Here is a 23,513-nt window from a genome sequence, read left to right as displayed (position 1 = left end):
GGGGCAGGCTGGGGGTTTGGGCGCGTCGCCGTGTGGCGGCGGCGGCGGCTCTGAGGGGAAGATGTCGGGCCGCGAGGCCCCCGATGGCAAGAAGTTGGTTCGCTCGCCCAGCGGGCTCCGGATGGTGCCCGAGAGCCGGGCCGCGCGGAGCCCCTTCGGGCTGGAAGAGCCGCCGTGGGTGCCCGATAAGGAGGTAACGGCGGCGGGCAGCTCCCCTTCCCTCGCCCCCTCAGTCTCCGGCTGGCCTCCTTCGAAGCCCTCCCCAGGAGCGCCCGGAGCCGTGCCTTCGCCTCGGGATCTGGCGGGCGGGCGGGCGGCGGCCTCGGCCTCCTCCGAACCTGGCTAGACTGGCCTCTCCGCCTCAGCTCGGGCCTTCCGCCTCCGAGTCTCTCCCCTGCCCAGGGCGCCCTTCCCTCTCGGGCTGGCACCGAAGGCCCGCGCAGATCTCTCGAACAGGACGGAACAAAAAGTGCCGTTAATCGCTGTCTCCGTAAAACCTCCCCGCGCGTAGAAAACCAGCACAGCAGGCCGAGGGTGGTGCTAGAACCTGATGTGCTGGTTTTTTGTTGGCAGGGAGGGTCACTGCGGGTCTTTTCTAAAGGTGGCGTTCCAAAGGTGCATATCCTCACTGTAACCTGAGTTTACAGAATAAACTTTTCCAGCCTTCTCTTCTTCCTCCCCCGCTCCGCCTCAATTTGGCGCTGTCCGGATGGGCTTGACTACAAGGCTAGTCCCCAGCCAGCAAGGCCGTTGGCCAACACGTTTGGAGGGCCCCGGGTTGGGGAAGGCTGGCCTATTCCCTTCCACTGCCTCATTCTGCAATGTATACCGAGCCCCCCCATCAGCATGAGCGCTGAAGTTACACCACCAACTGGTCCCAACTGTGCCTCTTCTCCTCATCCTCCCTGTTCAACACGTGCCTGTACTACCTTCATTTGAGGATTGCTCATTTAGCACCCGTTCCCCCTCCCCTCAGATTTGGAATATGCTGAGGAAAGTTGTGAAGTGCTAGAAATAATAATAAAGCATCATTGGTGTTCATGATTCTCTGCAGAGTAACAAACAAAAAAGCAGGCCCCTATGGCAGAGAAATAGCTCTGTGGATAAAGAAACTTGGGCTGAAATGCCAAATACACTTGGGGCACAATCCTATGCATATTTAGGCAGAAAAAAGTTCTACAACTCCTCTAGCAGGGAGTTGTAGGGCTTTTTTGCTTAAACATGTATAGGAGTATGTCCTTAATTATAAATTCTACGCATTTTTAATTCATCCTTTACCTGCTCTTCTCACCGGGATATTGAGATGCTACATTATTTGTAACTCCAGAGACATCAGAAAAGGCAGAGATGATGATTTGTTGGTTTTCCGTCAACAAAAAGCCCTACAACTCCCAGCTTTCCCCAGGCAGCCATGCTGGCTGGTGGTTGCTGGGAGTTGTAGGACTTTTTTTCAGTCTAAACAGGCATAGGATTGTGCCCTTACTTCCTGGGCAGTTAGTGTGTTGCTGTTTTCTTGCTACAGTGGGAGTGCGAGAGAGGGGTAGTGTGTCCAGAGAGGGGTAGCAGACTGGGCAGGGGGATGCCTCTGCCATCACCAATAGCTGAGCTAGCAAAAAACTCAGGAAGACCACCATTTCAAATTCCTCATGTGCACTCACATAATCTACCTGGGACCTCCCACCCAAAGGGTGTTTTTCAAAATTAAGCAGGAAGTCTCTTCTGCAGATAAGTGGTCACTTTATACTTCTCTCTATGGCTAACTGTTGATCATAGCTGTGACTTCACTTATTGGCTAAGGTGGTATCAAGCTCATTTCTAACAAATGATTGTCCATTTCTCATAAAGCTATTGGAATGTGCCTGAACGTTTTGTTTCTTATCTTGGGTTCTACAAGGGCTAAAGACTTGTTCTTTTTTTATTTGAAAGCTGGGAATCTGGGTTAGCTAGCAGGCCCTCCTCAAGAGCATGGGCCAAGGGCTGCAGCCCCCTTAGCCCTGTGGTTAATCCTGCTATGCCAGTTGCTGGGGAATACAAATCAGAGGGTGCTAACATACTCCTGCCCTATTTGTGGGCTTCTCATTGGGGCATTTGGTTGGCCACTTTTCGAACAGAATGCTGGTCTAGATAGGCCTTTGGTCTGATCCAGCACATCTCTGATGTTTGATTGCCTGGTGTCCAGGATGTGATGGTTCATCATCAGGAAATTGTCTTGATATGAGAGAGCTGAAGAGTTGGTCTGAAGTAGCCTGCACATTACTAGCAGTGGCAGCTGCTTTGTTATTGGGTTGACCTCCTTGAGAACGGACTTCTGGAGCCTACTGTATATTGACCTGGAGCAGGACTAATCAATCAGATTCCATTTCTATAGCCAAGCTCATTCCACAACCAGGCTTCTCTTTCAGAAATCCACTTGAACTTGGGACACTTGCTGAGAAGCCCATCCAAGTCAGATGGCCACAGAAATGAGGCTGAGGCTTGTTTAAGTGCTAATATGAGTTATGAGATAATTAAAAGGGACTAATTCACCTGAAGTTTTGGCTTTTGCCATCTGTTAGTGTTTCCCTGTATTTAAACCTGTAATCATGATCTGCTAACTTTCAGTGTTGTACCGAGGAATTAAAGTGCTAAATACTAGTGAAAGTGGTGGTGTTGCATATGCTGCAATTACTATGTGACTGGCAAACAATTTGTATTCAGCCTATATTAGAGACCGCCTTATCAAGTGCTGGAACATTGAGAGGACATTGAGTTGAGAAAGACACAGGATTTATCTCCCATCATGGTCTATGTACTGTGAAACTTTCTGTCTGAAAAATCATGGACAGAAGAGTGTTTATGTAAATATGTTTCAGCAATGTAAGTTCTAACTCCAGTATATTTTGGCTTTGCAAAAGAGGTCAAAGGGATGTCAAAACAGCAGGTAATATCTGGCCAGGTTAGATTGATGCCACTTGTAGCTCAGATTTATTTTATTTATTACGTTTCTATACTGCGCAATAGCTGGAAAGTTCATAACAATTAAACCATAAAATACAGTTAGTCTAGTGTATTTTCCCAGTGTCAAACTTGTTAACTGTCATCACTCCCAACTAGGTAATTGTAATATAGGGCTCTTGAACATTGACTTCCTATCTGCCTTCTTCAAGACCCTGGTTAAATAAAGTTTGAGAGAGATGCATAGCAGCTACACATATTCACTTAGTGTTCCTGTGAGAGAATAAGCTGGAAAGTTCTTGGTGGTATATTGTCTCAGTGTATGTAGATGAAGACAACTTTGTGACCAAGAATCCAGTAAAATGTATTCCTTTGAGTTTGTGTAGTATTACAGCGAAAAGACTGCCTTTTTTCTCTTACTCTATACAGTTGGTGGGTGCATGACTTAATGTATTAACTATCCTCTGCAAACATTCGGTGAGGTAGAGTTATAAGACGGAAAATATTTTGTACTAATTTTAGTCCTTTCCTCTTGCAGTATCTCTTAGTACTGACCCTTTAGCACTATATCTCCCCCTCCCCTGCACACATGTGATGCACATTGCCCTCCCATGCCCCAGTACCTTACTGCTGCTTTGTGGACTTACTCTTGGTAAAGTGATCCTTTGAGTAGTGTTGTGGAAAATGTACTGTAAACGTTAAGAAAAAATGTTTTCATGAAGAACGTTTTGGGTGGGTTGAATGGTTTTTTTAGGAAGCTGACAAAGTACAAATCCTAGGGTTCATTGTAGAAAGCCATAACCATAGAAACTGATTTCAAATAGCTTTAGATTTGTGTTTTAGATGTTCCCCAAGAGAGCAGTTCTTTAGCTGGAACATATTCATTGTGCTTGAATTAGAACTTTGGATTATCTCCCAAACCCTTTCCCCCCCTACCAGTTCCTTTGTTAGAGGTATTACTGTACATGATTTTCTACAGAAAAGAAAAACTACCTAGAAGAAGGAACTGTAGCTTGAAAAGAAAAGTGTATAAATATGCTTATTAAGTGTCTTAAGCGAGAGTTGCATCTTGTAGTTATACAATGCATTCTTTCAGTATTTGGCACAGCCTGTCAAAGCATTACATCTTTTACATTCTTCTAGTGTCCCAGATGCATGCAGTGCAGTACAAAGTTTGACTTCATAACTAGAAAGGTAAGAGGTTGAATAACTGAAATATTAACTTTTTTTTCTGAAGGAACTAAAATGTTCTAAGCAAAGTCACTGGCTGTGACCCAGGGAGTTGTCCATATAAAATTTAACTTTGGGACTGGTTGGGCTTTTGTTGGGGGGTAGTTTTTACTGTGTACTCTTAATACCTAGTGATGCAAGCCTCTTTTTAATTTAAATATGACTTGCCTACCTTGTTTTCAGAGCTGCTGCAGTAAAAACTATTGAAGGCTTTGGATGCATGCATCCTCTATCATAAAATATCAGACTCCTACCTAAGTCAAGTGCCTGAATGTCTGAATTTCACCTTGTTGAAACTTGAAGCGTGCTGATTGCTCCATGCTTTGTAAAAAGGGGGAAGCAGTTTATTGTGCTTGTACTATCACTTACAATGTCTAGGAAGTTTAATTGATCATTAGACATCCAAGAGAAGTAGAGGCGAGGGAGTAGTGCATTATCATCTGCAAATGTAGAGCTTTAAGCCATGTGGAGGTATTGCCTAAATAGAAATTCTTTTTCTCTAGGGTTTTCATTTTGACAATCTGACACTACATTTATCTCTCATCTGTGTTTCAGCTCTGTTCCATGGCACTAGCCATATGCCAGAAGCATCCATTTTAACACAAAGCTCCAACTTTGCTGAGTTGCTTTTTCTTTGTTTGTCTTTTCCTCTTCCCAGCACCACTGCAGGAGATGTGGAAAGTGCTTTTGTGACAAATGCTGCAGCAAGAAAGTGCCTCTGCCTCGTATGTGCTTTGTTGACCCTGTACGCCAGTGCGCCGAATGTGCTCTCATTTCTCAGAAAGAAACAGAGTTCTATGACAAGCAGCTCAAAGTGCTTATGAATGGTAAGTGTTGAGCATGGGGTACCTATAGATCAGGTTTTTACCATTGTTAGTAGACATCTAGAAGGCTAACTTGACTTTAGACTTCTTCATTAAATCTGGCATGAGAAGTGAGAATGTGCTTTACTATTTGATTCTCTGGGATTTTTGTTTGGCTATCTAAAAATGTATGAAACTCTGATTTGGGGTAGTAATACTTAATAAGAGACCAAATAATTTAGAAGACTAAATAATTAAAAATGTGCTAGATATAAATATATGCCTTCACTTAGGAAATCTGCCTATAGTGCCAGATTATGAAAATTAAATAGCAAACCTCAGTCTTTTGGTAGTGGGAAGTTGCCATGATATGTCAAGATTTTTTTTGTGTGGGGATGTTCTTTGATACTTTCTTTTATTTCTGTTCTGTGTGTTCAGCTTAATTTGACTTTCAGAGAGCTATACACGGTCAGTAATCGAGAGCCAGTGTGGCATAGTTGTTAGAGTGTTGGACTGGGATGCGGGAGATCTGGGTTCTAGTTCCCACTTGGCCGTGAAGCTCGCTAGATGACTTTGGGCCAGTCACTGACTCTCAGCCTAACCTACCTCACAGGGCTGTTGTGAGAATAAAATGGAGAGGAGGACTGTGTAAGCCACCTTGGGTTTTTTGTAAGATGAAAAAAAGCGGGATATAAATGTAATAATAAATAGATGTACAACAGACATCTATGACATTTTGTTCTATAATGGGAAGTTTGAATGATTTTTTTTTAATAATACCCCTTCCTGTACCCAGCATGCACAATTCTTGCCCAAATCCTAAAATATACAATAGTGTTTAAAAGTCAGTGTGAGAGAGCTGGTATGGTGTAGTGGGTAGTGTGTTGGACTGGGGCTCAGGAGATCTGGGTTCAAGTCCTCACTCAGCCATGAAGCTCACTGGATGACTTTGGGTCAGTCACTGACTCTCAGCCTAATGTACCTCACAGGATTGTTGTGAGGGTAAAATGGAGAGGAGGATCATCTAAGCTGCCTTGGGTTCCGTGGAGAAAAAATGGTGGAATATAAATGTAATAATAAAGAAAAAAAAGCACTATCAAATTTGGAAAACTTTTGCACAGGATTTTGTTTCAGCTGTTTAAGAATATTTAACTAAATTTTCAGCTTAAATAGCTGAAAGATTTCTTGTTCCTGGACAATGCCTTCCAGAAGAATTTTAATTCTTTTTATTACAAAAGTGCAAATGCTTTCTTAACTTAATTCAGCCAGAAACCTCCTGGTTCTTTTGCTTGATTGATTAAACTCCTAAATGGCTTCATAACAGCATGATGAATTGACTAATCAAACCTGGGAGATAAAATTTGAGTAAGGAGGCTGCAAGGCAGATATCAGTGGGGAGACCAATATAGCTGGGGTTGAAATGTTAGGACACAAAAGGAAAGTGCATGCTGGTGACTAAGTGTGGCAACAATGTAGAAATTCATACTATGTTGGTGCCTTTTTCAGAAAATTTCTACTACCTTGAGAGAGTTTCACGTGTATCATAGTGTATAGTGTTACTTGGATAACCATGTCCTTGTACACAGTATTATGTGAGAGTGGTTTGCTTCCCATTGGTGCACAAGACCAGTCTCCCCCCCCCCCCCCCGAGTTACTGCTGTTTGTGTGCTCAACCCTTGATCTTGAAAGTTGCTTCCTGGGGTGGTGTTTGGGATTCATTGTGAACTCACACCTGTTCTGTGTTGTACCAAAATCTGTTTTAGGGCTAAACCAAACTTTCAAGAAATACCACCAAAACCTACAGATCACCTCTATAACGGGCAGCCAATGCAGTGGGGTGGGGAAATCAAAAGTGTGATGGTATTATAGATGAGAGATACAGGTTTTGGTGGCATCCACGTGTCTCCACCATCATTTTCTTTGAAATCTTTGTCTTGTGCCAGCATTGCAAATCTTCTCTATAGAGAAAGTTGCCAAAAAGTTTTCTCCACTGCTCACAGTGATTTTTCTGATTACTCTTAACTGGAACGTAAGGACAGCAGCTTTCACATTTTGTCTGGCAATTAGGTTGAAGAGCTAGTATTGGTCTATTGCAGCATCCTTTTCTTTTAATGGAACAAACATGGGTGTTCTACAGTGCCACCCTATGCACGTATAGACAGAAAGAAGTCCTACAACTCCCAACATTCCCCAGCCATGGAGTTGTAGGACTTTTCTTTCTAAACATGTGTAGGATTGTGCCCTTAGTCTGCTTTATCATTATAGGCCATGGCATTGTGTCTTTCCCACTTAATGAAAATAGGATTGAGAGAACTTTATTTCTAGGTAGTAAGAAAAGTTTGGGGCCAGATTTTTTCAAGGTTGCAATCTTAGGGTGCAATCTTATGCATGTTTAGACAGAAAAAAAAGTCATGCGACTCCTAGCATTCCCCAGCTAGCATGGCTGGCTGGGGAACACTGGGAATTGTAGGACGTTTTTTCTGTTTAAACATACATAGGATTATGCACTAATAAATTTTTATTTATTTTTTATTATTAAATGTATTAATCGCCCTTCTGGCTGGTCACCCAGCCACTCTGGGCGATGTACAGCATACAATAAAACAGTTTAAAACAATACAATTCTACAATAAAAACATTTTCTAAAATACCCTAACCCACCCCAGATGCCTGCATTTTAATTCTAGGCATTCTAGGCATTTTAATGCATCTTTTTCCTGTTCTTCTCTCCTTCCCTGGATATCGAGGTGCTACATTCTTTGTAACTCCAGGGACATCAGAAAAGGCAGAGATGATGGTTTGTCGGCTTTCCAACAACCAGAGGTAAGAAGTGCGCTGTGTGTTGGCTGCTGGGACTTGCCCATCAGTTTTCCAAAATGTTACAGCTGCTACAGGACTGCAAGTTGTAGTCCATTTCTTATTACTATTTTGATGAATTGCTTCTGCCAGTCTAGTGTTCCAGCTGTTATAACAACCTGATGCCTGGGCTTTTAAAAGTCTTGCCTTGCAGAACATCTCAGTTTGACCTGAGATGTTCTCAGGTTATTATGCTATTTACTGCATAATAGCTTTCTCTACCCATCCAACTGTTATAGGGGTTTTGCAGGTACGACTTTTATGTGCTACCCCACTTTGGACACTGTTCTTTCTGCCTAGAAGATAAACTTACAGCACTGATCAAGTGTAGTATATATGCTAGGTCCTTGTGACAAGAATGTATTTCTGTTTATGGCAGTGTTAATAATTTGAAGGATTTTCCTTACAAAGTAAACAACCAAATAACAAATCTCAAGATACAAACAAATAGAACAGAATAGCATTAATCATTAATGTCTAAGTTCTGACATCAGCATTTGAATATAAAAAAGATGCGATCACAGGTAAAGTTTGCTAATTCATATTTTTTTTTATATTGATTGAGTTGGGTCCTTTGACCTGACAAATCTATTGAAACCTAGAAGTGGATTTCATAGAAATAGATAATTGAACTAGTTTCAGGTTCTCCCGTATCTTCAGTATCCATCCTTTTTTGAAGAATTTGACTGCATCTTTCCCGTGTCTCCCATATACTGTTCTAGCTGTAGTTAATGAGTGCAATGCCACCTCCTAAAACTCTTAATAGTATAGATTGTTCTACATAATTAAATAAGAACATTAATGTATTAGTGGATCAAACATTTCAGAGGTGGTCTGAATGACTAGTGACCAACATTTTATAACTCTTGGGTGCTCCCACCAAATGAAGCCACCTTTGAAATGGTACCAAAGCAGCATTTTGTTCAGTGGTTTATAAATCTTCAAGGAGATTATTGGTGTGACAACTTCAAAAATTTAGTTGTAAGAATTTGTTTCAAGTGTGGGATTTTTGTGGGGAAACTGGGCAGATTGTTCTTGACTGTTCTTAGAAATGCTTTAAAAAACTTTGCTGGGGAGAGAATAGTGAAATAACAGAGCTATATAGAGCTTTGAGGAAAAATTACTTTTGTTTTGGGCAATGGATTTTTTCCATGCTTCTAGATATTTTGGAAAGAAGAATTTAGAAGAATTTCTAGCAATAAGTGATATTATTGGCAAAAATTCTGTGTCTTCCCCCCTTGAAGAAATAGTTGATGGGAGCTTGGCTATGTTTCAGGCTTTCCATCCATCTTTAACCAATGATCAGGTTTCAAATACAGAGTCGGAAGCACAGCACCTTGCGAGTTCTGTGTTGTAACTGATCAGGTTGTTGCTGATATCTGGGCAATACCAGTTTATGCTACAAGTGGGGCTTGTCTGACAAGATTTACCGCTCCTCTATATAAACACATTTCACTGCATATAGCCTTCTCCCTGGTATGCTAGCTTGCTAAGCTAGGACCTTGCTCTGTGACATCTAGTTTTTATATGCAAGATTTCACTCATGAGTCCCCACCTGTACTCTGAAGTGCTACAGCCCAAACACACAGGTTAACCACCTAAGTAACAGCTAGGCCTAAATCTAATGAGCTTTTTGCACACCTTGTCATTATAAAAAGTCAAAACAAGTTATTTTTCTTTCCAGAGTGAATCTTGGTATTACAAGACTTACAAATTGACATATGTGAAAGAAGCAGTTTTCTCCTTCTGTATAGGTACCTATTTCTTGATGGAGAGAGCCATTATGAAATTGAAATTGCACAGATTTCAACTGTCCAGATACTCACAGAGGGATTTACTCCTGGAGGTAAAGTTGCAGTTAAATCAATTGCTCTGTATGTAGCAGCTGGTACTTTTTTGATCTGCAGTGGAGATAAGGATGTCTGTTTCTCAGTGGGCCTGCTAGCACATCACGACATCCAACCATGGTTTACTTTACCCAAGGAGGCTGTTGCATTGTGCTGGGCACCTGGAGGCACCATTTTTGCATGGTGTCTGTGGGCACCCAGCTTGCCATGTCGTACGAATCCAGGTGGCAGGGGTTGTTTGAAGGTTACAGAACCCTCAAATAATCCTAAAACAAGCCATGGCTCATTTGAGGGTTGTCTAGCCTTCAAACAACCCCTCCTCCCTGGGTTTGATGACATGGTAAGCTAGGCGCCTGTGGGTGCCCAGCACTACGCAACAGCTCTTGCAGGTAAATTAAGCCACAGTGCACTGTCATGTTGTGTGAACTGATGTGCTTTTTGGTCCTCCTTGTCCCGTAGGGATGCTGGGTCATAATGCTCCAGTGACAGTAGAAGCCACAACTGGCATAATTCACCTGTCAGGGTCTGGACTCCAGGCCGAGCAACACCGTGTTCCATTGGCTCCCTTTTTTGCTTGCTTCTTTCCAGTTGTATATGTCTCCCTCCTACTTTCTTATTGGCTCCTCCTTTCTTTCAACTCCATGTCTCTATTGCCCCCCTTTTTTTCCAAGCCACTGCTTGCTTTGTCCCACTTTCTTTAGCTATCCTCTCATTTGATTAGCCTTTCTAGGCATCTTTTCCGCTAACATCAATAGTGTACAGCCCTCTTGATGCACTGTGCAGTTTCTGCAGAGCCCCTTCTTGTCTTGATTCCCTGTCTTATCTGCAGCTCCTCAAGCCTCTTTCTCTACCTTCCCTTCCTTTAGGTTCTTTCTCAGTCCATTCCCTAGCTTTCAGTCTTCAGTGTAACACCCTTACCTCTTGAGTTCCATGTCCCTTAGCTTCTAAGACTTCCTCCCAGTCCCCAGCCTGCCTCTGTGTGAAGCTTGAATCCTAGCCGAACTGACAACTCTCCTTTCCTTCACATAATCTGGACTTCAAACTGCTTTGAAGTCCTTCAACCAAAGATTCCAAGCCATCATACCAGCTCAGCCAATCAGTGTTAGAGGCTTCACTGGCACGACGGCAACATGATATAGATAGCATGTATTCTGGCTGTTTCTTTTCTGAAAGCACTTACCTCAGTATTGTGAGGAAGTTGGGAAGAACTGTTGGCCCTCTTAATGGGGATAATAATCCTGAAACAACCGCTCTTAGAAGTATGAGATGTGATTAACTGGTGGTGGTTAGTTCAATAGTGGCTAAATATAGGGCCACCGAGAGCACATGTGACTACAAGGCATTTATCTGCAGCCTGTGACTGCTAGAAACCTAATTTTCATTTAATTTAGAAATTCGTTTCTAGCCCTCATGGTTACAGATTAATTTGATGGAATTTTTCATCAGCTCTTGTGAGTTGTCTGCATATCAGGGTATGTTCAACTGTTAACGTGCGTGTTTTTCTTATTCATGGGAAGGTAGTATTATTGAATAAATGTGTTATCTCCAAGATTATGTTTGATATCTGCCATGTTCAGTTTTGCAAATAAGTTCACAAAAGTTACAAGCCCACAAAATATATGTAAGTTGCCTGCCTGTTTGAATTGTAGAACTACACTTTTGAAAGGAAAATACCCCTCCAGATCTTCTTTGTTTTTCCAAGGCAAAACACACATTCTGTTCATTGAAACAGTTACCTGTTTACAACAAAACTGCACAGCTTGGACAGTGAACATTATATCTCCTCAACTTCAACTCCCTTTCATTTGCATGAGAATTTGCTAGCCATCCAGCCAAAACTTGTCTTTTTTTTTATTCGCGAAGTAATCAAAAGCAGTTTTGCATAGCCCTCATAGAAACACCTTACAAAAATGGCTGCTTTTAAGCGGGGGCAGCTTCAGCAGCAAATGCAAGCCACTTATTACAGTTCACATTTCACTATTATTTGGCCTCGGAAAGGTTGACAACAAGTGCTCCTTCTAAAGTCCACTTTCACAAAGCACAGAGTTCCTCTTCATGTGTTCTCCAGAACTTGGGGCATGTATACTGGCTCCATCCCCACCCACAATGCAGCCTGAAACCAGACTACCTGAAAGACTGCCTTCTCTTAAAATCTTCAGGGGAGGCCCTTCTTCCTGTACCATCACCTTCAGAGCTGCTTTTGGGGTTGATGCATGTGAGGGCCTTCTCGGTGGCTGCTCCCAGGCTCTGGAGCTCCCTCTCTGCTGCCGGGAAGCAGAGGTGTTTTTATTCAAGCAGGTCTTTGGTGTGTATGTTGGTCTGTTGGGTTGAGTTTTAATTTTGTGTTTTTAATTGTCTTCTTAATGTATTTGTTGTTTAAGTCAAGTTTTTCTTTACAATCTTTAATAGTTCCTATGATGTAAGCCACCTTGAATGCCATTTTCTTTGTAGAAGGACAGGGTACAAATCAAGTAAATAAATGTACCCCTGTGCACTGCCCTCCACCCTCTCAGATCCCTGACCTTGCTGCATGGGCAGCAAGGTCTGCAGGGGAGTTCTACTTGCATTCGCTTGGCCCTGCAGGTCCCCAGTTGCATGGGGATTTCTATTTATGTTCAAGTGAATGTGAGTAGAACTGCCCTGCAGGCCTTGCAGCTGAACATGGCGAAGCTGGAGATCTGAGGGGGTGGGGCCCAGCATGCAGGGCCTTGTCTCAGTTTTGGCCTTCCTGCATTCCAAAAAACTTGTGAAGACAGCTAAGCAGTTCAGTGATTGCAAATCATCTTAATTTACTGCGTCTCAGTCTTTGTTTAATGGGAAGAAAGGTAAAAATAGCTATTTGAAAAATAAGGCTGGAGGCTTCTGGTATGGAAGTACTGGCTTGATTATCAGCAATGAACTGAGCATGTCCAATGGGTTTAAAGAAAAACTACAGGGCTGGACTCGTGCTGGGGACTGTGCTGCAAGCCAGGGGCTTTGGGTGCCTAGGGCCAATGTCTAGTTGTCAATAGCAACCAGGTGACTTGCTAATGACAAGCCTGGCAATGTTAATGAAAGCATGTTACACTTAAAACCTCTGGCGCTCCGCCTCACAAAATACTTCCATTTTGGTAGCTGTTGGGCTAATGTAATGGAGATCGAATCAGAACATTATTAAAACTAATTAAATGTTTTTAGCAAGCTCTAAATTGTAACTGGGTCTTTTTAAAAGATGTATGAAAGCCTCAAGTGTGACTGAATGCCACTAAATGAGGGCAGTTTCCATTAACTCAAAACTCTGAAAAATGCAGGTAGCCAGGAAACATTTCAGACTTCTTTGGGGCCTGGTTGAACCTCTGAGGGAGCAATCCTATGGCCGCTAGACAGCAGCTAAATGGCCATAAGATATCTTGCTTTCTGGGAACTGACGTCAGAGCCTGCGCTCCGAGGTCGGTTCACGGAGAACCGATCTCCCCCCACTTCCGCGCTGCCTTGGAGGCAGTGTGGAACAGCCTCGTCCTCCACGCTCGCAAAAGGAGCACGGAGCGGCTGAAAAGGGGCATTCTGGGAGGCGTTCCGGGGCAGGGAGGGTGGAAATGGCTGTACGACACATCCAATGTGTCATGCAGCAGCCTCCTCCCCTGCTCAGCCCTCCCATGGCTAGACAGCCGCAATCGGCTGTCTAGCTGAAAATGCAGGGCAGGAGGAGCATGGAGGTAACAATCCCCTCCGTGCTTCTCCTGCCCTGCATTGATAGGTGGTCTCCTCCAAGCTTGGAGGTGGCTGCCTATCTGAATAGGATTGCGCCCTAAACTGTGGAAGCCTGGTTACATAAAACCAAAGTAGGGTGGAGGATGAAGGAATAAATGTATACTAAAATTTGGGACCAGAGCTTCAAGCAGTGCCTTTCTCACTGGATTTTGCTGGCTTCGTGCACATGTCTGACCTGTGTCTTTCAAATCCTATCTGTTATGAAGTCCTGTAATGCTTCAGTGGCTGTATACTGAATCTTGATTTTAAAATGGAGCACTTTCTTATTCATTTCTTTTGATTGCTCTTTCTCCTCACTGCTTGCCTGCCTCCTTGATGTAGAAAAAGACATTCATACTTACACCAGCCTCTTGGAAAGCGAACACATTACGGAAGGTCAGCACTGCAGCTCAGTTCTCCTAAGCATGCTTTTTGTGGCTCCTGTTCAGTGCATGTTGCCTCTTGCAGACTTCAGTGCAAACTTACTTTGGTTGGGAAATTTTTGCTTAGTGGCTAGATGTTATGATCCATGCATTGTCTGTAACATTACCACGGAAGGCTACACCTGATTTATATTCATCTTGAATGTGCTATAACAAGCACTCTGGTCCAGCTAGCAGTCCAAAGGCTATGTCCAGCCAATCCTCTTTCTTCTCCCTTCTCAGCCAGGCTTGGACTGAGAAGTGATCCTAAGAATCAAAAGGTAGTGATTGGAAGGGAACAGTTATGGCTTAAGTTGGATGGAGTGGGGCACAGTGTCCTCGTTCCCATTAGAAGGGGTCACAAACACCATGCATATCAAGAAACTTTGGACCTCCCCAGTGTCAGAGAACCTGTGCTTTTCCCAGAGTTCCTCTAAAGTTTCATGCTTACTTGTTGGTGTCAATTTGAGATAATTGTTTTTCCTATCTGTTCTGAGAGGGGGGCTATGCAGGATATCTTTTCTTTGGTTGCTTCTCTTTAGCTGAGAAAAGAGGTTATGCCATTGTATAGTTCCAAGTGAGATGGAATGGTGTGGAGAAAAGAACTGGCGAGAACACTGCTGAAAGCTTGTGCCACACAGCAGGGCAGGCTCTTTCTGTTGAATGACACAGGCCCTACAGAGGACAGCTGCTGTGGTAGCTACCACTCTTGTTGGTAGCTTGAAATCTGACCTACTAGAGAAGAGGAGAGAGATGTAGTGGGCTACTTAGTGACACCTCCATTAGGGTGTCCTATGGCTGCCACTACCTATATGAGGAATAGTAAATGGAAAATCTGACGGTCCTGGAGCCATGTTTCTAGATAACTCTTAAGATGTATTGCTTTTAACACAGTGGGTCAAGATAAATAACTTCCCTTTATACAGGGGATGCAGGAGTTGGGAAGGTATACCCAAGCTAGTAAGAGTGTTGAGTAATTTTTAAAAGTGATTGTTTCATAATGTTCAAGAAATGCTGTTTGAAAACAGTAGAGCTTCTGGCTCAGCAAGCAGTGATATCTGACCTGTTGCTCACTGCTGTTTTCTTCAAATGTAGCACTGTGAACTAAGCTGCACTTCCAAGCTTCTGCTAGAGACACTGAGCATTATTTGCATATGAGAATTTCTTTAAGAAACCTCCTCCAGAGTGTAATACATACAGATCAGGGGTGGGCAACTTGTGGCCTTCCAGATGTTCTGGCCTACTCCCATTGTCACTCAACTTGGTTGTGCGGGCTCATAGGAATTGTAGTCCAAAACATCTGGAGGCCCTCAAGTTGTCTATCATGACTAGATTTTCCCTGGTTCTTCTCAATAGGCTAAATCCATCATTATGCAAGTAGATTTCTGCTCACTCAGTTAGAGTTTCCTCCTCGCTCTGCAGCTCCCCGAATATGGAAAAGATTGGGAAGGGCACATAGGGCTACAGCGGAAATTCCATCTGACATTGGTGCCTGTTCTGCTGGCAGAAGGACACCATTGGAAACAACCTGTTATCAATTATGTCGGTCTTCTGGAAAATATTCAATTGCCTTAAATTGGCTATCTGATTTTAGCATATTGATTTGACTTCCAATTAGTAAACAAAATTGAAAACTACACCATGTTCATTTTCCATGCTGTATAAATCTCAAAACTATTTGAATTGAAATGCTACTAAATATTATTTAATTAGGAAAACATCCTGTAAAATACATTTAATGTGGTTCAAAGGTTTACTTAGAACTTAAGAGAATGACCTGGTTCGGATGACACAACCGCTCACTGTGGGCTAACTAGCCCTTGGGCTGCAGCAACACATACCATCTGCCATTATGAATATGCAAAGCCCAGCTGGGGGTTGCTGTGGCTTGTTGTGTCATGCTAACCCAGCTGGTGGGAGTTATTTGAGGGGTAAACAACCTTTGCAGGATCCATGGTTTGTTTTAGGTTTATCAGAGTGTTGTTTAACTCTCAAATAACCCCTGCCGGCCTGTTTCACATGACACAATAAGTGACTGCAACCCCCAGCCAGGGCTTGCGTATTCATAATGGTGGCTGGCACATGCCACAGCTCCTCACAGGTAAATTAACGCATGGTGGGCTGTCATGTCATGTGAACTGGCCCACTAAAAGTTATTAACGCACTGATCTTAGCATGGCCGAAGAGCTGCGCATTAGTTATTGAGAGAGATTTCTTAGCCTTAGTAATCTGAAAAAAGTTAATTACTGTTTTGAAAATGTTCTACATGATTGGTGTTATATCCATTCATTGACCTGGTTCACAAATTGCAACTATCCATGGGTTGTTTAAACCATGGGTAGTTGTGACTGTGTGGGAGTGAGCTGGCTCCTGACCACTTGGCCATTTCCACTTTGTTAAACAGCCCAGGAACCATTCTTCGGTTGTTTGTCGTGATGTCCAAACCTGGAACTCTGGGTTGTTTCTCCCTCAACCCAGCATGCTGGGGTTGGACATTGTTGTGAACAACTCAGCTAAGTTCTGTTTAGCAAAGCAGAAGTGGGCAAGAGCTGGCACACTTTCTTGCTCCCGCGTGGTTATGAGTACCCATAGTTTAAACAACCCATGGGTAATCGTGACATGTGAACTGGGTTATTATATTACTAACCAGTGTTATGAAACACTGCATTAAAAAAATATAGCAGTAGAAAGTTTCTCACCTCGCATCACCACTCATTGCTAAGCAAAAGAACCAGCGGTAACACCATCTCCTCATTCCTGCTAGTTCTTTCTTTTGTTCGCTTGGTTCAGTGTGGATTATGTAATGTGCTGCTGATTTTGCTTAGTTGCTCTCAAATCAGGTGAAACACTATGTTCTGCAACAGTCAGAAACAAGTCAAGCCCTCAAAACTGGATGTGATTTGGTTTCCAGAAGCTGGATATTAATCCAAGCAGGAAAGTTTCTTGTTGGTTCTCTTTAAAATAAGAATCAAATAAGACCAAGAAAGTATAACTTTATCTTGTTTTGGACTGGATCTTTGCTTTGTGGTGACTCTGGTGGTACCAAACAGCCCGTTGAAGTGTAGAATTCAGCAGGTTCAGTCAAATTCTGAAAACGTAAACTTGTCAATGCCAGCCTCCCAAAAAAGGTACAACCCTGAATTAAGAATGCCAAAATATACCCTCTGAAATGCATTTGGTCAACTTTAATAATACCTACTGCCAAATCCATGGTGTGGTTGGGAAGTGTGTGTGTGTGTGTGGGGGGGGTAGTGCTTTTGTACTGTGAGTCAGAGCCATTAGGCTCCTGTTTTTTGTTAAAGCTCTACTGTCTTTGAAATGCAAAAAACAAAATAAAAATGAGCATAGAGTATAACTGGTCTAACCATTATGGTCAGGGTCAGCTCTGCAGTTTATTTATATTTATTTATTATTAATTTTTTTAATTGCCCATCTGGCTGGTCACCCAGCCACTCTGGGCGATGTACAACATACAATAAAACAGTTTAAAACAATACAATTCTACAATAAAAACATTTTCTAAAATACCCCAGCCCACCCCAAATGCCTGCCTGAACAACCATGTTTTTAATGCACGACGGAAGCTCATTAAAGAGGGGGCATGGAGGAGTTCCCTAGGGAGGGAGTTCCACAGAGTGGGGGCCACCACAGAGAAGGCCCTCTCCCTTGTCCCCACCAGTCTAGCTGTCCTGGCTGATGGGACAGAGAGAAGGCCATCCGAGGCTGATCTTGTTAAGCGGCCTGTCTGGTGTTGCTGGAGGCGCTCCTTAAGATAGGCTGGGCCGGAACCATATAGGGTTTTAAAGGTCAAAACCAACACCTTGAATTTGGCCCGGAAAACAACTGGTAACCAGTGCAACTCCTTCAGCACTGGAGTGATGTGATCTCGCTGGCGGCTGCCTTTAATCAGGCGAGCCGCCATGTTCTGTACCAGCTGCAGTTTCCGAACCGTCTTCAAGGGTAACCCCACGTAGAGCGCATTGCAGTAGTCTAAATGAGAGGAGACCAGGGCATGTACTACCGATGGGAGCAGATGGTCGGGAAGGAAGGGGCGCAGCCGCCGTATCAGATGGAGTTGATACAGCGCTGTCCGGCTCACAGCTGACACCTGAGCCTCCATGGACAGCTGGGAGTCCAAAATGACCCCCAGGCTGCGGACCTGGTCTTTCAAGGGTAGCCGTACCCCATTCAACACCAGGTCAACATCCCCTAGCCTCCTCTTGTCTCCCACCAAAAGTACCTCGGTCTTGTCAGGGTTCAGCTTATTCCTCCCCATCCAGCCACTCACCGTCTCCAGACATTTGGACAGGGATTCTACGGCCAACCTTGGTGAAGATTTGAATGAGAGGTAGAGCTGCGTGTCATCCGCATATTGATGACACTGCACCCCAAACCTCCTGATGATAGCCCCCAGCGGCTTCACATAGATGTTAAATAGCATCGGGGAGAGGATGGAACCCTGTGGCACCCCACAAGTAAGTGGCCACGGGTCCAAAACCTCCTCTCCCAGTGCTACCCTCTGGTACCTGCTGGAGAGGAAGGACCGGAACCACCGCAATACGGTGTCTCCAGTGCCCAACCCCTCCAGGCGGTCCAGGAGGATGCCGTGGTCAGCGGTATCAAAAGCCACTGAGAGGTTGAGGAGAACAAGGAAGGAGCATTCACCCCTATCCAGAGCCCTCCTCATATCATCTACCAAGGCGACCAAGGCCGTTTCTGTCCCATGCCCAAGCCTGAAGCCCGACTGAAATGGGTCTAGATAATCAGTTTCTTCCAAGTGTGCCTTCAACTGCACCGCCACCACCCGCTCAATCACCTTGCCCAAAAATGGCAGATTTGAGACTGGGCGAAAGTTGTTCAGAACTTGAAGATCCAAGGAGGGCTTCTTTAAGAGCGGTCTTATCACTGCCTCCTTGAGGGCTGATGGCATCACTCCCTCCTCAAGGGAGGCGTTCACCACCGCCCTGATCCCCTCACCCAGTCTCTCTCTGCAGCCCATAATGAGCCAAGATGGGCAAGGATCAAGTAAGCAGGTGGTCGGCCGTACAGATGAAAGCACCTTGTCCACTTCATCAGGAGGAAGAAGCTGGAACCGATCCCACAAAACCGGTTTGCCACAGGTCGCCTCTTGCTCACTAACTGTATCCACAGCGTGCAGAGTAACACACCTAATCTGATCAATTTTATCTGCAAAGTGCCTTGCCAAGGCCTCACGGGAGGCCTTAGAATGCTCCAGTGGTTCCAGAGCCACAGGACCGACCAGGCTCCGGACCACTTGGAACAGCCTCCTGGGACAGCACTCTGCAGACGCGATAGAGGCAGCATAATATTCCTTTTTTGCTGCCCTCACCGCCACGTGATAGGCTGAAGATACAGCTGTAGCCCGTGTCTGATCATCTTTGGAGCGAGACTTCCGCCACCGGTGCTGTAGCCGTCTCACCTCCTGTTTCAGGGCTCGTAACTTCGGATTGAACCATGGTGCAGTCCGAGCCCTGTTCAGGGGGAGAGGGCGTTTTGGAGCCACCCGATCTAATGCCCCAGTGATTGCGGCATTCCAGCCACCCACCAGGGTCTCGACCGAGTGGCCGTTGGCATGCCCCAGAGAATCCCCAAGCGCGTTCAGGAATCCATTTGGATCCATAAGACGCCTGGGGCGGACCATTTTAATGGGTCCTCCACCCCTGCGGAGGGGTTGTGGAACCGAGAAGTCCAACGTCACCAGATAGTGATCTGACTATGACAAGGGGGTGGGGGATATACCCCCGACTTCCAGATCACTCCCTGCTTCTCCAGAAACAAACACAAGGTCTAGTGCAAGGTCTAGCACGGCTACATGGGTGGGCCCAGTTAGAATATGGTGCAGCTCCCAGGAGGCCATGGTCTCCATGAAGTCCCGAGGTGCTCCTGTGAGGATGGCCTCCGAATGTACGTTGAAGTCCCCCAACACCAATAAGTTAGGGGACTGCACACGCACATCAGAGACTGCCTCAAGCACCTCGGCCAGGGAGTCAGTCGTGCAGCGGGGTGGACGGTACACGAGCAGAATCCCCAGACTGCCCTTCGGGCCCAACCTCCAGTACATGCACTCAGCAACCTTGGTCTCCCGGAGAGGGGGTCTGGTGAAGACCAAGGGCTCTCGGTAGATAACAGCCACTCCCCCTCCCCGATCCCCAGCCCTCGGCTGCTGTGCATATGAAAATCCAGCTGGACAGGCCCAGAGCAGGGGACAGATATTACACATCTCTCCCTTGTTCCCCTTACCTGGCATAGCCTGCCCTTAGCGCTCCGCCAGCGCCTGCCGCCCAGCCTCGGTATGTTCTGGCCCCCAACACTCCCCCCACTGCCTCCATCAGGTGGACACATGCCCCCTCGCTCCCGGCTATCAGGCAGGCTACCCACCCCTAAAAACACAACAAAATCCCCCAGAAAAAAAAAACAAAAAAAAAACCAATTAAAAATCCCCTTAAAAATAATGCCAGGCAGGAGTCCACAGGGAAGGCCGGGTGGTGGTGGTGGTGGTGGTGGTGGCGGCGGCGGCGGCGGCGGCGGCAGCAGCAGCAGGCACGCCTCTTCCCCGGTGGTGGCTTCTCCTGCAGGCCCTGGTTCTCCCAGGCCACCCCAGCCAGCCAGCTTATGTAGCCCCTCCAGGGAGGGGCAGGTGGAACAGCACAGCTGGCTCGGTACCTGGGGGCCTGGTCCTGCAGGGACTGGCGGTCTGCCAGGCAGAAGTCTACAGGGAAGGCCTGGTGGCGGTGGCGGCGGCAGCAGCAGCAGGCCCAGCAGCAGCAGCAGCAGGGCCGCCTCTTCCCCTGTGGTAGTGGTGGTGGTGGCTTCTCCTGCAGGCCCTGGCTCTCCAGGCAGTTCAGTGCTACTTGCAAAAAGTATTTTTAAAAACCCTAAAGATCATGGAATCTGTATGCCAAAGGATAGCAAGATCTGGGATTTCATTTTTGTACTATCCTGTAGTAGGGGATGGGAGAAGCTTGAGCACAAGGCCACATCTTTTAAAACCAGAGTGTTTGGGGGAAACTTCCAGTGGCACATAGTTGGGACTGTTTCACTCCGCACCCCTCATTGTCCATGCTAAGGCCTCGCGAGTCTATCCTTCTACCTTTCTGCTCCTCTGTGATAAACAACATCTTACTGAAAAAGTTGCCACCTGCTTTACAAATTATGGCACATTAGTCCTGTGGAGTGAGGTTAGTTGTACAACAGTTTTGTGCAAAATTCTAGGCTCCTTGAGCATACATCTTTAAAACCAATGTTCTGTATTGTGTATAATCTCACCACCATGTACTCTCCACGATATACTGCCAGGGCACTGGAAATCCAGAATATCCTATCTGTTGGGCATTAATCTTCTTAACTAAAACCCTCAGGTAACAGAATGTGTAACCCTAGAGCTGGGGGATCTGGATATTTGCTCAACCACAGGCCTTCTGCTTGTAGCTTTGCTAATGTCACTACTTCTCAGCCCTACTACCTTAGGGGTTAACACAACATTCTTTGCTATGTATCTGATTAGGGACAGGAAGAGATGTGGGGTTTAACTAGATATTGAAAGCGTCATAGCACCCTTGCATTGCAGTGTAGAGCTAGGGTGTGCACTAAAACAACTTTTTTCTTCAATTGTTACTTTTTTTCTTTAGGAGGCAATACACGTGCTACAGGTATGCTCCTTCAGTACAAGGTACCAGGGTTGGAGGAACTTAAACAGATTAAATTTACTGCCGGTGAAGATTTCAATTCCAACAAGAAGCTACCTGCTACTTGGTTAGCAGCCATGCATAAGGTAACCAGGTGAAAAGTTAAAGCTAGTCCCAGAGATCCTCAGTTATTGGGCGGTCTAGAAATGTAATAAATAAATAAAGCTAGTGTTCTGTGTCTCAAGCCTCTCTTAAGAAGTGCCCTGCCGGATCAGACCAAAGGCCTGTTCGGCAGCCAACCAGGTGCCTATGGGAAACCCACAAGCAGGACATGAGGGCAATAGCCTTCTGCTGCTGCTGTCCCCAGCAGCTGGTGTTCAGAGTCATGCTGTTCTGATCTTGGAAGTAGCACATAGCCATCATAGACTGTTAACCTTGCCCTCCATGAATTTGTCTGTCAATGGCTAACGCCTTCTCGAGAATATGAAGTGAATTGTCCTGTCATGTGGTTAATGTTTACGTTGTCCAACTGCAGTAAGATCAGCAGCAGAAAGAACAGTATGAAGTTAACATGTGCCTGAAAGCAGAAGGTGGGTAGGTGTGTCAGACTGTTAGTGCAGTTTGTTTCTTTGTTGATTGTTAAAAAGGCATATAAGAGCAAGGTAACGAGGGAGAACTGTTTTAGAAGTGTTCATTTCCCCTGTGCTTTCTTGTGAATGGTGAAATCTTGTATTTAACATATATTGATTCTAATTATCTTGATTCCATATCTTGGCAATTTTAACACATTGAGAAATACTCAATACGGCTTCAGTGTGTTCAACACCAGGAGGTTCCAGAAAAAGACCTGGCTTTGAGGATTTAGTTAAAATTAAGCAACTTATTTGATTAGCAATGTTTCTTTGTCTTCTTGCAGGCAGCAAAACTTCTTTATGAATCTCGGGACCAATAACAGCTTCTCTGACTAGAGGGGAAAAGATCAGCTCTAAGAATAAGCTTTTTACTACTTGCTAGGTGACACATGGTAATAAGTACTTGGTAATAGGGATTCTCCCTGCCCTTTTCCTATTCTAAATGTGGTTCATCATGTGAGCACTGGCCAATTACAATGTGAGTATTTGACCTATAAGTATTCACTTATTTAGTGTGCAATATGTATACAGTTTATTAATGCTTTAAATAGAGCCATGCATCTATGACTTTATTTTGTTAAATCTTGTCTGCACTTAACATGTAAAATGAAGTGTGATCTGCACTACTGCTAAATGTATAGCACAACTTTTGTAGTACAGATTATGTATACTGTGTAATTGGTTAAAAAAAAAAAAGGAAACAAACTTCGTTTGATGCTCCAGAAAATAGCTTTTCAGGTGTGTAGATCTCAGGTTTTTTTCTCCTCATATCCAAGTGATCTACGAAATCTGCCTTGGGTATCACTTTATAGGAGCCACTGTTTCTTGTGGTGGGGGTTTGTATCATGAGATTAAACACTTTTTTGTAAAATAAGGTTTACCAAATACCACAAATTGTCCTGTGTTAGTCTATCTTTTTGAATGACGCTTTCAGCAAGACTGACTTTTGAAGTTTTATATTCATGCTTTGTGGTAATTCTAGCTTTGGCTAATAAAAACTTATTAAATACAATATACATCTGTCTGGTGGCACTGATGTTAGCTGGCTGGAATATTGAGCAAACTGGTGCTGCACTAGGTTTCATGTGAGGCTCAAATTGGCAACAGTGTAGACTATCAAAGCCAAGGCAAGCACAAGCGCTTTTCCTACTGCAGGAGGGTATGGTGTTCTGTTAGATTAATTTGGAGGAAAAGCTATGGGCAAAGTTACACACAAGCCACAGTTGGCTAAAATAATTGGTTTTCAAACCCTCCACAAACCCTGTTCCCCATCAACTTGTCTGCTGGCACCCCTGCATAATGCACAGTGTGTTATGGCACATGCTCCATTCAATGTCTGGAGGGCCTCGTTGCTCTACATGAGCCAAGGGCACAATCTAGACCTCTTTCACCATTACTGCAGCACTGAGTAAGC

At 44.6% G+C, this 23,513-nt stretch overlaps 1 protein-coding gene across 2 annotated transcripts; it reads left to right on the top strand.

Annotated features, from left to right (window-relative positions):
- The first annotated feature begins 10 nt into the window (after positions 1 to 10).
- On the top strand, positions 11 to 23,113 carry ZFYVE21 (zinc finger FYVE-type containing 21). Of its 2 annotated transcripts, XM_084837743.1 has the most exons (8): positions 11 to 193; positions 4,078 to 4,128; positions 4,823 to 4,991; positions 7,715 to 7,790; positions 9,578 to 9,669; positions 13,742 to 13,795; positions 21,471 to 21,613; positions 22,384 to 23,113. In XM_084837743.1, exons 1-8 carry the CDS (start codon positions 62 to 64, stop codon positions 22,417 to 22,419), a joined length of 753 nt encoding a protein of 250 aa, XP_084693869.1. In that variant the 5' UTR covers positions 11 to 61; the 3' UTR covers positions 22,420 to 23,113. The 2 variants fall into 2 exon arrangements, with proteins under 2 accessions (XP_084693869.1, XP_084693878.1); XM_084837752.1 differs by lacking the exon at positions 13,742 to 13,795.
- The last annotated feature ends 400 nt before the right edge of the window (positions 23,114 to 23,513 follow it).

The sequence above is a fragment of the Heloderma suspectum genome, chromosome 1 (genome assembly GCF_057233095.1).
Source record: "Heloderma suspectum isolate Gila_16-S chromosome 1, 16-S_ref, whole genome shotgun sequence".
Lineage (NCBI taxonomy): Eukaryota > Metazoa > Chordata > Lepidosauria > Squamata > Helodermatidae > Heloderma > Heloderma suspectum.
Note: the sequence above shows the minus strand (reverse complement) of the source record. Positions and strands in the feature narration are given on the sequence as shown.